The sequence below is a fragment of the Myxine glutinosa genome, chromosome 7, assembly GCF_964187855.1.
Source record: "Myxine glutinosa chromosome 7, kmMyxGlut1.1, whole genome shotgun sequence".
In the NCBI taxonomy this organism is placed as follows: Eukaryota; Metazoa; Chordata; class Myxini; order Myxiniformes; family Myxinidae; genus Myxine; species Myxine glutinosa.
The window spans coordinates 48,460,686-48,475,018 of NC_136267.1; the positions used below are offsets into that span (position 1 = coordinate 48,460,686).

General features: G+C 40.8%; 1 protein-coding gene across 7 annotated transcripts in view; it reads left to right on the forward strand.

Annotated features, from left to right (window-relative positions):
• Window positions 1–14,333, forward strand: part of LOC137431202 (pleckstrin homology domain-containing family A member 7) — a 322,395-nt gene that overhangs the window by 60,648 nt on the left and 247,414 nt on the right. For all 7 annotated transcript variants that reach the window (XM_078781655.1, XM_078781650.1, XM_078781654.1 and 4 more), the window contains exon 3: window positions 515–572. In XM_078781655.1, the coding sequence (XP_078637781.1) occupies window positions 515–572 (58 nt within the window). The remainder of the gene's footprint in view (window positions 1–514; window positions 573–14,333) is intronic.

The following is a 14,333-nucleotide window of genomic DNA, read 5'->3' on the forward strand; positions in this document are numbered from 1 at the left end:
ATATATATATATATATAGATATACGTATATAGATATACGTATATAGATATATAGATATACGTATATAGATATATAGATATATAGATATATAAATATATATAGATATATAGATATATAGATATATATATAGATATATAGATATATATATATATATATATATGTTAAACCTCAGTTCTCTTTCTTGCTTTGAACAAGAGCCCATGCCAGAAACATTGTTTCTTTCACCTTCTTTGCAATAGCGTTTAGCATACCTTTCTCTACCATAAAAATCTCTACATCTCTACCATTTAGCATACCATAAAAACATTGCCTCAAACAGGGAACCATGATTGTCATGGGGCCCTCAAGGCTAACCCCTGCTCCAGCAGGGAAAATGGCCTTAAAACGATCATTCAAATTCATTCATATACCTTTCTCTACATTGTGCTTAGGAAATGAATTGTACTTATTTATTCGCCTATGCGAACCATCCCTAATCTTTATAAAGACTATTTTCCATTGTGTGTGTGTGTAGACCTCCCCAAAGGATGGGAAGAGGGATTCACGAAGGAAGGAGCAAGTTATTTTATCAAGTAAGTGTCTATCCTTTTCTTGAAAACCGTTCCTCTTAGCCTCGTCTCCTTTTGGGTGGAAGAATAATGATTGATTATATAAAGCATTGTTCACTCCTTTGGACCTTTACATCAACTAAGTTTTTCTTGTTTAATTTCATGGCGTCTTATCGTGCGCTTCATAAAAGACACAAATATGCAGCTTTTGTTGCGTCTTCTCCATTCCATGCATGATGCCAATGTCTCAACCATTGAGGTGTGCCAAAAGCTTCCCGAGAGCTCACTAGTCGGTTGCTCTCCTCCACTTCCTGTGCATCCCGGGAGTGGTGTCCTGTTTTACTAAAATGCCATTCTTTCTGTCCTAGAGAAACTTTCACTCTTTAATGATGAATTTTATTTCATACTTTTACTACATTCTATTTTAAGCTTGTCTAGTTAATTTGATTTGCTGGTTAAATAAAACGTTCCCTCCAGGAGCTTTTCAAAAATTAGGTAGGACAAGCTTGTGGAAAATCGGAATTGTAGTTTGAGCTTTACATACTAATGTCGCAATATGTGTCCCATCACGGCATGGCTTGCTGTTGGATAAGAAACAATGGTTGTGCTTGCAAGAACAAACTTGGCCATTGTAAAATCACATGAAAGTATGTTTTTAACCTACTTATTTTCTGATTTAGTAAAACCCTTCTGGATAACATTGGCACAAGGATGCGGAGGGAAATATATTGGATCGTGTTTATTCAGAGTCTTTCGAGGATTAGATAATGCAGCTTGACCTTGGTGAGTCAGACTCTGAAATGATGTGGAGTCTGATCTTTAAACAGATGTCTATGTGCCACATGCAGTCATGTACAGTCACGTGAAAAAGTAAGTACACCTCCAGGAAAATGTTTTGACTTTTTCAACATATTTCAACATACAGCTATTTGATCTTCATTTCAACAATATTGATAGATAAAGGTGATACAATATAACAAATATCATGAAACATTTACATTTTGTAGCCCATTGTATAATTTAAATAAACATAAATGCAAATTTCACATGTGGAAAAAGTAAGTACACCCTTCGCTCTAATAGGTGGTATTGCCCCCTTTGGCAGAAACAACCTCAAGTCGGTGTTTCTTATAACTGTGTACCAGTCTCTGACATCGACTGGGAGAAATTTTTGCCCACTCCTCCATGCATAATTCTTTCAGCTGTGCAATGTTTGAGGGGTTTCTTGCATGCACAGTGTTGTGGAAATCAACCAGATCCACAACTTGTTCCATATGTATGGTTTAATCTCAATCAGATCTGTACATCATCCTGTAAAGTACATCATGCAACATACATGTCAGGATCTAGGCATCATATGAGAAAGATTGAATATATCAGTCAATGCAAGCAAACCTAGAATATAGGCGGGTACGTACCATTCAATTCTACATGGCATTGTATAATGATGTCGCAGGAGTGGCCTCGAGTCGCGGACGTCCGAGGTCTTATAGACACCGCCCAGCGGTTTAAGGGAGCACCACACCTGGGGCACTTTGGTACAATTTCACCACACACAGCTCGTTTCAAATCCCCCCACAACATCTCGATGGGATTTAGATCCGGGCTTTGACTTGGCCATTCCAGAACCCTCCATTTCTTGCTTTTCAGCCATTCCTTTGGATTTACTGGTATGTTTAGGGTCATTGTCATGTTGCAAGGTCCACCTTCGGTTGAGCTTCAACTTTCCGACAGATGGCCTCACATTATCCTCAAGCACCCTCTGGTACAATGAATAATTCATAGTGGATTCTATGATGGTGAGCTGCCCAAGCCCTGATGCAGCAAATCTGCCCCAAATCACAATATTTCCACCACCATGCTTTACAGTTGGTATCAGGTTCTTGTGGTCAAATGCTGTCTTTGGTTTTCGCCAAACATGTCTTCTGGTACAGTGGCCAAATAGCTCTACCTTTGACTCACCTGTCCAGAGCACATTGTTCCAGTAGTGCTGGTCTTTGCCTCGGTGTTCATTGGCAAACTTTAGTCTTGCCCTGATGTTCTTTCTGGACAGCAAAGGTTTCCTCCTGGCACACCTCCCATGTAGATCAAATTTGTGCAGCCTCTTTCTAATGGCAGACTCGTGCACTTTGACCTCAACAGTGGCAAGAGCTACCTGTAGGTCCCGTGATGACATTCTGGGGTTCTTAGAGACTTCTTTCAGCATCTTGCAGTCTGCTCTTGGGCTGAACTTGCTGGGGCGGCCTGGCCTGAACAAGTTGGCAGTTGTTTGAAATCTTCTCCACTTGTACATGATCTTCCGGACAGTCGAATGATTGATTTTAAATTGTTTGGAGATCTTTTTAAATCCCTTCCCAGACTCGTAGGCATCTATAACCTTCTTTCTGAAGGCCTCAGAGAGCTCTTTTGATTTAGGCATGGTGACGCCACACACTTCAACAACAAAGAGCAAACCAAACTAAATGTCTGAGGTTTAAATAAGACAGGTTCCTCCAAGATCCTCTCTAATGATGTTCTAATCATTTGCACCTGAGCTGGTGCACCTGATTCTAATTTTAGGTATTTGAAGTAGTGATAAATGTAGGGGTGTACTTACTTTTTCCACATGCAAAATTTGCATTTATGTTAATTTAAATGATACAGACTTGGCATTTAATATGGAATATATATTTTTTCTTGACTTGGGTTTACTTTCTGAACTCAGTATATCAATCTGGTGAGTTTCTTTTACCCTTCGGTGATGTCTTTGTTGAAAGAACCATGTCACTGATTGTCTTTCGCAGCAAGAAGTCAATAAAGGATTATATCACAGGTGGCGTGACAAAATGTAAAGACAGGTACATTTGACGATTGGCTTCACAATCGGGTATATAAGGGTTGTTGCGTTCTGTATTAGTGGAAAACAACTGCTGCACGTCTACAAAAGTTATTGCCGCTTCCTCTGGAGATGGTCCGTCAACTTGATAATGCTGTTTGTCATGGAGTGGTGGCTCTACGAAATTCTGGCATGAAACAGCGTGCTATTGCTCGGCAGTATGGCATCACTCAAGGTCAGGTGTCAAAGATCCTGAAACGAAATGCCCAGAGGGGTGTCCCTGCTCCAATACCGAGGCCAGGACGTCCACGCAGAACCACAAGGAGAGATGATCGCCAGCTGCACCGGTTAGTCTGCAATGGCCGTACCAAGTCAGCTAATCGGCTTAGGGCTGAGTGGCAGCAACTGACAAATGTGCCTGTATCCAGAAGGCTAGTCAACCAACGACTGGTTCAAGCAGGCTATCGTGCCAGGCGTCCCTGAGAAAGCCACGCCTGACCTGACAACACAGCCAGCGCCGATTGCAGTGGGCCAGAGAGCACCGTCAATGGCAACCAGGACATTGGAATCACGTGACCTTCAGTGACGAGTCTAGATTTCTGGTCTATCGTCAAGATGGTCGCGTCCGAGTGCGCAGACAAGTGCATGAAGCCCACAACGAAGATTGTATAGTGCCAAGAGTCCAAGCTGGAGGTGGTGGGGTGAACGTTTGGGCTGCTTTTCATGCAGGGGGCAAAACTGACCTGGTTGTTCTGAATGGAAGCCTGAACCAGTACAGGGTCATTCTGGAAGAAACATTGCCTCCATTTGCTCGTGCAGCCTTTCGAGGAAACTTTGTCTTCCAAGATGACAATGCACGGCCTCATCGTGCTCGCATGATCCAACACTTTCTTGCTGACCGTGGTGTAGAGCATATGGAGTGGCCTGCCATGTCCCCGGATATGAATCCGATAGAGAACTTGTGGGCAGAATTAACGTGTCAAATCGACAACTTGGACCAGCAGCCTACCTCTGTGCGTGAATTGCAGCAGACAATAATTGTCACTGCATGGCAAGCGATTCCTGTCCAAACCTTGGCAAATCTCGTGAACAGCATGCCTCGACGTGTACGTGCTCTCCTGAATGCTCGTGGGGGTTACACGAAGTACTGAACTGTAATTTTACTGTCCGTAATCCCAGTCATAATTTAGCTTTTGTTTTTGTTGAAAAATCTTTTGGCTAATGTGCAAAATAAAGAGATACTTCTGGAAAATGTACAGAAGTTTAACACAGTACTGTCCGTGAATTGAGTTCGATATCAGTTTACATCACTTTCAAGGATCAATTTATTTGCTTCGAAATGTCAAATGTGGTTTTTGTTTCTTTTAAAGGTCACATTAACAAAATCTAGAATAATTTCAACATAATTCCAATGAACTTTTGGTTCTAAGTCATCTTGAAGAGTAAGTTCACCCTCACAAAAAAAATATTCCATATTAAATGCCAAGTCTGTACAATGGGCTACAAAATGTAAATGTTTCATGATATTTGTTATATTATATCACCTTTATCTATCAATATTGTTGAAATGAAGATCAAATAGCTGTATGGTGAAATATGTTGAAAAAGTCAAAACTTTACATGGGGTGTACTTACTTTTTCACGTGACTGTAATTCTATTTTTTCCTGGCCTTCTTTCGAGGTGAATGTTTCATTCAAAAGTCAGAAATGTAGTTTTGTAACAGCTACGAATGACGCCCAATAAATGATGGCCACTTCTGTGGAATGACTTGTAGGCCCTGTGCTGTACAGGTTTCCGTGAGATGAAGGCTGAGCTGTGTACTTGCATGTACGGCAATTATTGCCTTTGATGTCTGTAAAATATTATTTGTTTGTATGTGTATACTTAAAGGTTCCTAACCTCATATCTCGCGAATTGTGCAGCTGCGTTGGGTGTGGCAGGTTGCTGTGGCCTTGTTCAGGAAAAGCCCACTTCCCTTCATCCTTTTCTCCCCAGAGAAAATTTAGGAAGCTTTTAAAACCACAAGGTTCTGACTGACGTTCGATCATCCTTTTGGGTTTCACTCATTTTTTTCTATCGATTGCCCTGCTTCTTTATTCACCCCGTTTAGTACCTTCTCTTGCTCTCCGATGTTCAACTCCCATTCACCTATTTCAGCCTCTGTCTTTTCTCCTTTATTTATCCTTCCTATTTCTTTAGCGATTTTAATGGGGGTGGTTATACCCACTCCCAGCCCTTTTTGTTCTGTGAAGAGACAACTTTTTACATTTGTCTTGTTTCAATCCAAGGGGCTGGTTGTTTTGCTTTTGTTTTATTTGGGTAGCCCCCACCTCGAGTGGCCTTCTGGCTTTGTGGTGGGCAATATCCCATAAAAAGGGGGCAAAACCACTCAGGATAACCCCTGCCAACAAATCGCTTCAGCTGTGCTAAACTTGTCTTTGGGCAGAACACCAGAATACAAATATTTTATTTTAGGGTTATATTGGATGTCAATGCCACGTGAAAATTTCATTTCATTGTACCTTCCTAATATGAATGATATATTGAGGGGGAGGGGAGATGGAGGAGAAGGAGTGGGCCAATGAGATTTTAAAAAACATTGTGGAAAGTTGTACATTGTATGGAAGCGTGAAATTCTGCAAAAAAAAAAAATCCTTAACTTTGTCTGACAAAATCCTTAATCTCCTGGATTAATGATAGATTAACTCTTGTTGACAAGTTGCATGGTGAATATTTTGTGAATTACCAAATCGCATACCTTTTCTTATCAGTTATCATACACACACACACACACACACACACACACACACACACACACACACACACACACACACACACACACACACACACACACACACACACACACACATATACACACACACACACACACACTTAGGGGTGTGGAAGCATGGTAGAACAGTCACACGGAATTGGTTCCTTAGATGAGAGAAGAAAGGGATGGATAAATGGAGGTGAGCATTCAGCATAGAATTGGGAAGGATAACCAGGTGTGGGATAGGGGAAGAATGCGTGCAACCTGGGTGGGATGGGAGAACATGCAGGGACGAGAGGACGGGAATAGCGAGACCAGAAGTGAGGGTACAGAAAAACCAAGAGTCCACCAACAGGTTTGTGATGGGTGAGGAGCAGACCTTTGGACGTGGCCTCCTGCCAAGACGTACCAATAACACGGAGAGCCTTGGACTCTTTCGCCTCCAGGGGAGTAAGATAGGAAGCAGCGGCATTAATTATTAAGGACATTTTCTTGTTCGTTTAATGTTTACATTAGTTTTCAAAATCAAAAAGCGTGAGAATGTCTTTGGACTATCGCGAGTCTCTTGTTCGTATGACCTTTTGAACAGCCCTTGTAAGTTTTTGGAAAATTGTATCTTAATAAAAGCATCTACATTCAAAAGCAATATTAACTAAGGCTGAAATGCACTCCATATCCTTTGCCTATAAAATATTACTTCCATTGATCAAATGTTCATAACTCACAGGTTTGCCTCAAAATGTTTAGATCATTGTTAAACACTAGTGCTCTGTAGCTGTTTAGGCCTTACTTATAGGATTTGGTAATTGTATTGGTTCACGAGTTGTCAAGCAGAGTGACCACTATATTCGTCATGGGTGTGTGTCTGTCTGTCTGTCCGCAGCATAACTACCCGATGATATCATCCGATCTTAATGAAACTTGGGTGGGAGGTTGATATCATAATCTAGTTGTGTCGTGCCTGGAGTTGGCGTATTACGCCCATTGTGGGCGGAGCCACGCCCCAAAAAGATGTCTTTTTAGGGGGTAATCGATTTCAAGCTACATCTTCTCCGAGGGGTTTGGTGTAATCTGACAGGGGTTTCGGTATTTGGTTAGGCCAATGTCATGTGTCTAGTCCCACGGAGCGCGATTTTTCATTTTCGCCCCAAGGTCAAGGTCACAAGGTCACAAAATTTAGAAAAGTCGATTTTTGATGGTTTTATTACATTGTTCGCTTCCTGATAGGGTGAAATGTCGTTTTTATATTATCACATACGTCATGAAATACAAGTTTTCCAACAAATTTCAGAATCTTTGACCTTTGACCATTGAAGGTCACAAAGGTCAAATTTTCAAAGTTGTCGGAATCAAACCGAATTTTCGGTATTGTGTAGCTAACTAACCTCGTAACTGATTATACATCATTTAATATCTCATTTCAAGGTCAGTAACCTTCGTTTTGAAATTTCAAGGTCACAAAGGTCAAATTTTCAAAGTTGTCGGAATCGAACCAAATTTTCGGTATTGTGTAGCTAACTAGTCTCATAACAGATAATACATTCCTATTTATATATTTTCAATGTCGGTTTTGACCTTTGTCATTGAATACCGCTCGCTCGTGAACCATCTTCGTCTCCTGACTTGTATTTTTTTTTAATTCTCTATCTGTAGCTACGTATAATTATGCAGTTTATTTTACATTGGGGATTATGTTTTTTTAAGTTTATTACATATAGATATGGAAGGAAAGGCATGAAATAATAGTAATTACAACACCAACAACACCAGCACCACCACACAGGTTTACTATTGCGGTTTGCTCTTATTCTGACATTTTTGTCTGACGACTAGTAATAGCATTGAGACTGTGGCACAGATTCTCACCAGTTCATGGTCATGCTAATTGCATTTTTGTTTGAATTAAGAAACAAATTTAATGCTGCAATGGAATTTCATCCATTCCTGTTAAAAATTCCCTGAATTTATAACAAATACCCTCACACCATACACCATTATAACGAAGTCTTTTTGGACTTTGAACACTATTTACATGAACATTGTTATCTGGGTGCAATTATATCTCTATTTGTTTTGTCTCTTATTAATTAATTTTATTTATTTATATATATGTATATATATATATATATATATATATATATATATATATATATATATATATATATATATATATATATATATATATGTATATGTATATGTATATATATATGTATATATATGTATATATATGTATATATATGTATATATATATATATATATATATATATATATATATATATATATATATATATATATATATATATATATATATATATATATATATATATACACAGACTTGGCATTTAATATGGAATTTTTTTTGTGGGGGTGAACTTACTTTTCAAGATGTCTTAGAACCAAAAGTTCATTGGAATTATGTTGAAATTATTCTAGATTTTGTTAATGTGACCTTTAAAAGAAACAAAAACCACATTTGACATTTCGAAACAAATAAATTGATCCTTGAAAGTGATGTAAACTGATATCTAACTCAATTCATGGACAGTACTGTGTTAAACTTCTGTACATTTTCCAGAAGTATCTCTTTATTTTGCACATTAGCCAAAAATTTTTTTAACAAAAACAAAAGTTAAATTACGACTTGGATTAGGGACAGTAAAATTACAGTTCAGTACTTCGTGTAACCCCCACGAGCATTCAGGAGAGCACGTACACGTCGAGGCATGCTATTCACGAGATTTGCCAAGGTTTGGACAGGAATCGCTTGCCATGCAGTGACAATAGCCTGCTGCAATTCACGCACAGAGGTCCGCTGCTGGTCCAAGTGGTCGATTTGTTGCGTTAATTCTGCCCACAAGTTCTTTATCAGATTCATATCCGGGGACATGGCAGGCCACTCCATATGCTCTATACCACGGTCAGCAAGAAAGTGTTGGATCATGCGAGCACGATGAGGCTGTGCATTGTCATCTTGGAAGACAAAGTTTCCTCGAAAGGCTGCACGAGCAAATGGAAGCAATGTTTCTTCCAGAATGGCCCTGTACTTGAACTGGTTCAGGTTTCCATTCAGACCAACCAGGTCAGTTTTGCCCCCTGCATGAAAACAGCCCAAACGGTCACCCCACCACCTCCAGCTTGGACTCTTGGCACTATACAATCTTTGTTGTAGGCTTCATGCACTTGTCTGCGCACTCGGACGCGGCCATCTTGACGATAGACCAGAAATCTAGACTCGTCACTGAAGATCACGTGATTCCAGTGTCCTGGCTGCCATTGACGGTGCTCTCTGGCCCACTGCAATCGGCGCTGGCGGTGTTGTCTGGTCAGGCGTGGCTTTCTCAGGGGACGCCTGGCACGATAGCCTGCTTGAACCAGTCGTTGGATGACTAGCCTTCTGGATACAGGCACATTTGTCAGTTGCTGCCACTCAGCCCTAAGCCGATTAGCTGACTTGGTACGGCCATTGCGGACTAACCGATGCAGCTGGCAATCATCCCTCTTTGTGGTTCTGAGGGGACGTCCTGGCCTCGGTATTGGAGTAGGGACACCCCTCTGAGCATTTCGTTTCAGGATCTTTGACACCTGACCTTGAGTGATGCCATACTGCCGAGCAATAGCACGCTGTTTCATGCCGTAATTTCGTAGAGCCACCACTCCATGACAAACAGCATTGTCGAGTTGACGGACCATCTCCAGAGGAAGCGGAAATAACTTTTGGAGACGTGCAGCAGTTGTTTTCCACTAATACAGAACGCAACAACCCTTGTATACCCGACTCTGAAGCCAATCATCAAATGCACCTGTCCGTACATTTTGCCATGCCACCTGTGATATAATCCTGTTGTTGACTTCTTGCTGCGACAGACAATCAGTGACATGGTTCTTTTAACAAATAAATCACCAAAGTGTAAAAGAAACTCATCAGATTGATATACTGAGTTAAGAAAGTAAACCCAAGTCAAGAAAAAAAAAAATTCCATGTGTGTGTGTGTGTGTGTGTGTGTGTGTGTGTGTGTGTGTGTGTGTGTGTGTGTGTGTGTGTGTGTGTGTGTGTGTGTGTGTGTGTGTGTGTGTGTGTGTGTGTGTGTGTGTGTGTGTGTGTGTGTGTGTATATATATATATATATATATATATATATATACATATATATACACACACACACACACACACTGCATTCAGAAAGTATTCAGACCCCTTCAATTTTTTCACATTTTGTTGTGTTGCAGCCTTATGCTGAAATCGTTGAAATTCATTTTTTCCCTCATCAATCTACACTCAATACCCCATAATGACAAAGAGAAAACAGGATTTTAGAAAGTTTTGCAAATTTATTAAAAAGAAAAAACTGAAATATCACATTGATATAAGTATTCATACCCTTTGCTATGACACTTTAAATTTAGTTCACGTCCTCCCATTTCTCTTGATCATCTTTGAGATGTTTCTACACCTTGATTGGAGTCCACCTGTGGTAAATTCAATTGATTGGACATGATTTGGAAAGGCACAAACCTGTCTATATAAGGTGTCACAGCTGACTGCATATCAGAGCAAAAACCAAGCCATGAGGTCGAAGGATCTGCCTGCAGAGCTCAGAGACAGGATTTTGTCGAGGCACAGATCTGGGGAAGCCTACAAAAAAAATTCTGCTGCGTTGTAGGTTCCCAAGAGCACAGTGGCCTCCATAATTCTTAAATGGAAGAAGTTTGGACCAACCAGGACTCTTCCTCGAGCTGGCTGCCCGGCCAAACTGAGCAATCGGGGGAGAAGGGCCTTGGTAAGAGAGGTGACCAAGAACCCGATGGTCACTCTGGCTGAGCTCCAGAGATCCTGTGTGGAGATTGGAGAAACTTCCAGAAGGACAACCATCACTGCAACACTCCACCGATCTGGGCTTTATGGCAGAGTGGCATAATATATTGTAACGGATTTGGGAAACCGTGCACTGTGTGTAATTCATTGGAAATATACCCCCATTGTAAATAATGTAATGATTCTTGTAAATACCTCCATTCATGTAAAGATCAAATGTCGTCCTTTAGTTAGTTCATCGCACACATGGAGAAAACCATAGGACCTTCTCAATAGTTATGTCGTTATTTTGTGTTTCAGCTAAGGCTGTGTCTCCACTAGTTGATCTTGCGTTGCATCAATCAAATAAGAGTAGGCCCATTTTCCCTTCAAAAGGGTGCGAGTGGTTTGCTATCACCCCACAAGACGCCATTACCATGTGCTCATCTCGTAGAAGGGGGTGTGGCACCTCATCGTCATCAGAGGTGGAGTCAGCCAGCCCTAACCACCAATCAGCACCGTGGTGAGCGACCCGGTAGGCGTGCCCCGGTAGCCTGCGGCTTGATTTTGGGGAGGGCAATAAAAGGATGAGGGAGGGACTGCTTAGAGAGACAAGCAAGGAGAGCGGGCGGATGAGCACGGAGCACGAAGGCAGTTTCTTGAAGGAAGGCGCTTGAGTTATGTGAAGACAGACGCGCAACCTGCGGGAGTACGAGTAAGGGAGACGTTGTTTCAACCAGCCCTGCCACGTCAAGCCCCGACGTGCTGCTACGAGCAGCCCGGCGGTGTGGACCCGAGTGTGTAGAGTCGGCGGCTGCTCGCTCCCGGCCCGGCCATTCTGCTGTCCCACCTGAACCTTCCTCTCCTTCCAGCCATTCGTTCCTGCCTTCATTCCCCATTCGTGTGAGTCTGCCTGTCGTCTGTCCTTTGTGTTGTCTGGGTATAAGTTAAGCTTGTTTAAGGAATTGCTCTGTGTCCTTCTGCTCCTTCCATTTCCCTGTAAATTGCATTTCTTCGTTCTTCTTCTTCTTCGGGTTTTGTGTGAATAATTAATAAATACCTGTTCTTCCTACCTTTGTCTTCATTCTCGTCCGATCGTCTTTGTCTTTTACCTATTGATATACGTGGCACGATTTGGCCAATGCTCAGGATTGGGTTAGTCCTTGATAAATGGCTCGAACTTCGGGTTGCTAAAAACCGCTCGGCAACTAGTCCATCTCAAACCGGGGTTCGAGCAGTACTTGTCTCCCTGTTCTGCGGAGGGACGGATAAAGGTATTCGGGGTAAACCCTGGACCCATAACCCTGGTCCGTTCCATCCTGCAGAAGAGCGTTACATGTACCAGGAGCGGAGACAGTCAGCTTAACAAGACAAGGGGCTAACCACCTCTTGCTAAGGGGAGAGCCGTACTCCGTTTCCGTAACAATATGCATATGCAACCGTTTGTGCAGAAACTTTAGACAGTTTAAATCTTCATGCCTTGCCGTTGGCATGTTTGTGCATTGTTTTTGTGCTATTTATTTTCATGAATAAAAGTTATAAAGAACATAAAATAAAGTTTATTTCCTTGAGTTATTAAAATCATGTGACTTACCTTTAATAATAATGATGATAAACCTGTTCCAGTGATGATGATGGAGGGTTTGAGGATGTTATTGTGTTGACGGCCCATGTTCTCTTTGTCTTTTGCAGAAAGTTACGTTTCACTTTTATCAGTTTTATCAAACTTTTAATGTTTTGCATTGCCTAAGTCATGAAGTCTATCCTTTGTATTCCGTGTATCCTTGTAAAGTATCGAGCTTCAGTCTTTTAAATCCCGTACATCATGCAGATGTCATACCAGAAAAAACAGTTGTACCAAAGGCTGGTGAGGCCAAAATTACTCTTCGATTGATCTCAGAAGTGGCGTTTTCTTACCGCAAATAGAACAGAACATGAAGTGCAGCTTGTATCCTCTCTCATAACTTCATCGTTGATTTACATTTGCATTTTTATTCCAATAATCGCTTTGACAGGTGGTAAACCTACCATTAATTTACAATTGGTCAATGACTTTGAAGTTAATACAAATTTTTGTGATGGACCCTCAGCATCAAAAAGCTACATACGTATATCGAACAAACCGTTTCAAATGGACCACCTCACCACCATTAGAACATTTAAATTGCATCAGATGTGGCAATAAATGCAAATTTTTGCTTCCAGCTTGCCGGCTCGATGGCAGAAGAGACCATTTGCATTTTTGTGATCTCCATCTCCACCCCGTTCAGAATCCCATGTGAGCATGGGCAACTTGCTAGTTGGATAAATTTGTAAAGCTTACAACTTTTAGACTCCATGTCACTCACTTTGAATCGAGTTAGTTACATTAATTCATGCCATTCATTAATTACTCTCGCCAAATATTAGGAGGGTATTGCATTTGGTTCCGATTGTTTGTCTGTCTGTTTGTCTGCACAGAATGTGCTAACGAAGACCACAAACTCTACTTAGTGGTAGTCATACACATTCTCCTTTTTTTTTTCTCAAACGTGTACCTCCATAAACGTATGTACAATTAGAATGTGAGTACGTCTATAAAGTATGTACAATTAGAATGTGAGAACGTCTATAAAGTATGTACAATGAGAATGTGAGCATGTCTATAAAGTATGTACAATTAGAATGTGAGCACGTCTATAACGTATGTACAATTCGAATGTGAGCACGTCTATAAAGTATGTACAATTAGAATGTGAGCACGTCTATAATGTATGTACAATTAGAATGTGATCACGTCTATAAAGTATGTACAATTAGAATGTGAGCACGTCTATAAAGTATGTACAATTAGAATGTGAGCACGTCTATAAAGTATGACCAATTAGAATGTCAGCACGTCTATAAAGTATGTACAATTAGAATGTGAGTACATCTATAAAGTATGTGCAATTAGAATGTGAGCACGTCTATAACGTATGTAAAATTAGAACGTGAGCATGTCTATAAAGTATGTACAATTAGAACGTGAACACGTCTATAAAGTATGTACAATTAGAATGTGAGCACGTCTATAAAGTATGTACAATTAGAATGTGAGTACGTCTTCAAAGCAACACAAAATAAGTCGGTGTGGGTATGCAATATTTGATTGCTCGTTCTCGTTACCTCCGCCTCCGAATGTGGATGGGGGTTATGTTTTTACCCCTGTCTGTCTGTTTGTCTGTCCTTCAGTGTGTCTGTGAACAAGGTATCTCAAAAACTCGTTGACGGATTCGTACGAAGTTTGGCTAAGAGGTAGTTTATGTGACAAGGACGAAATGTTTAGATTTTGGTGAAGATCCGGATTCGGATCCGGCTAGTAGAATTTTTTAAAGTGAGTCTTCACAATTGGGAGATGGGGCCAAAAACGATACATAGCAGGAT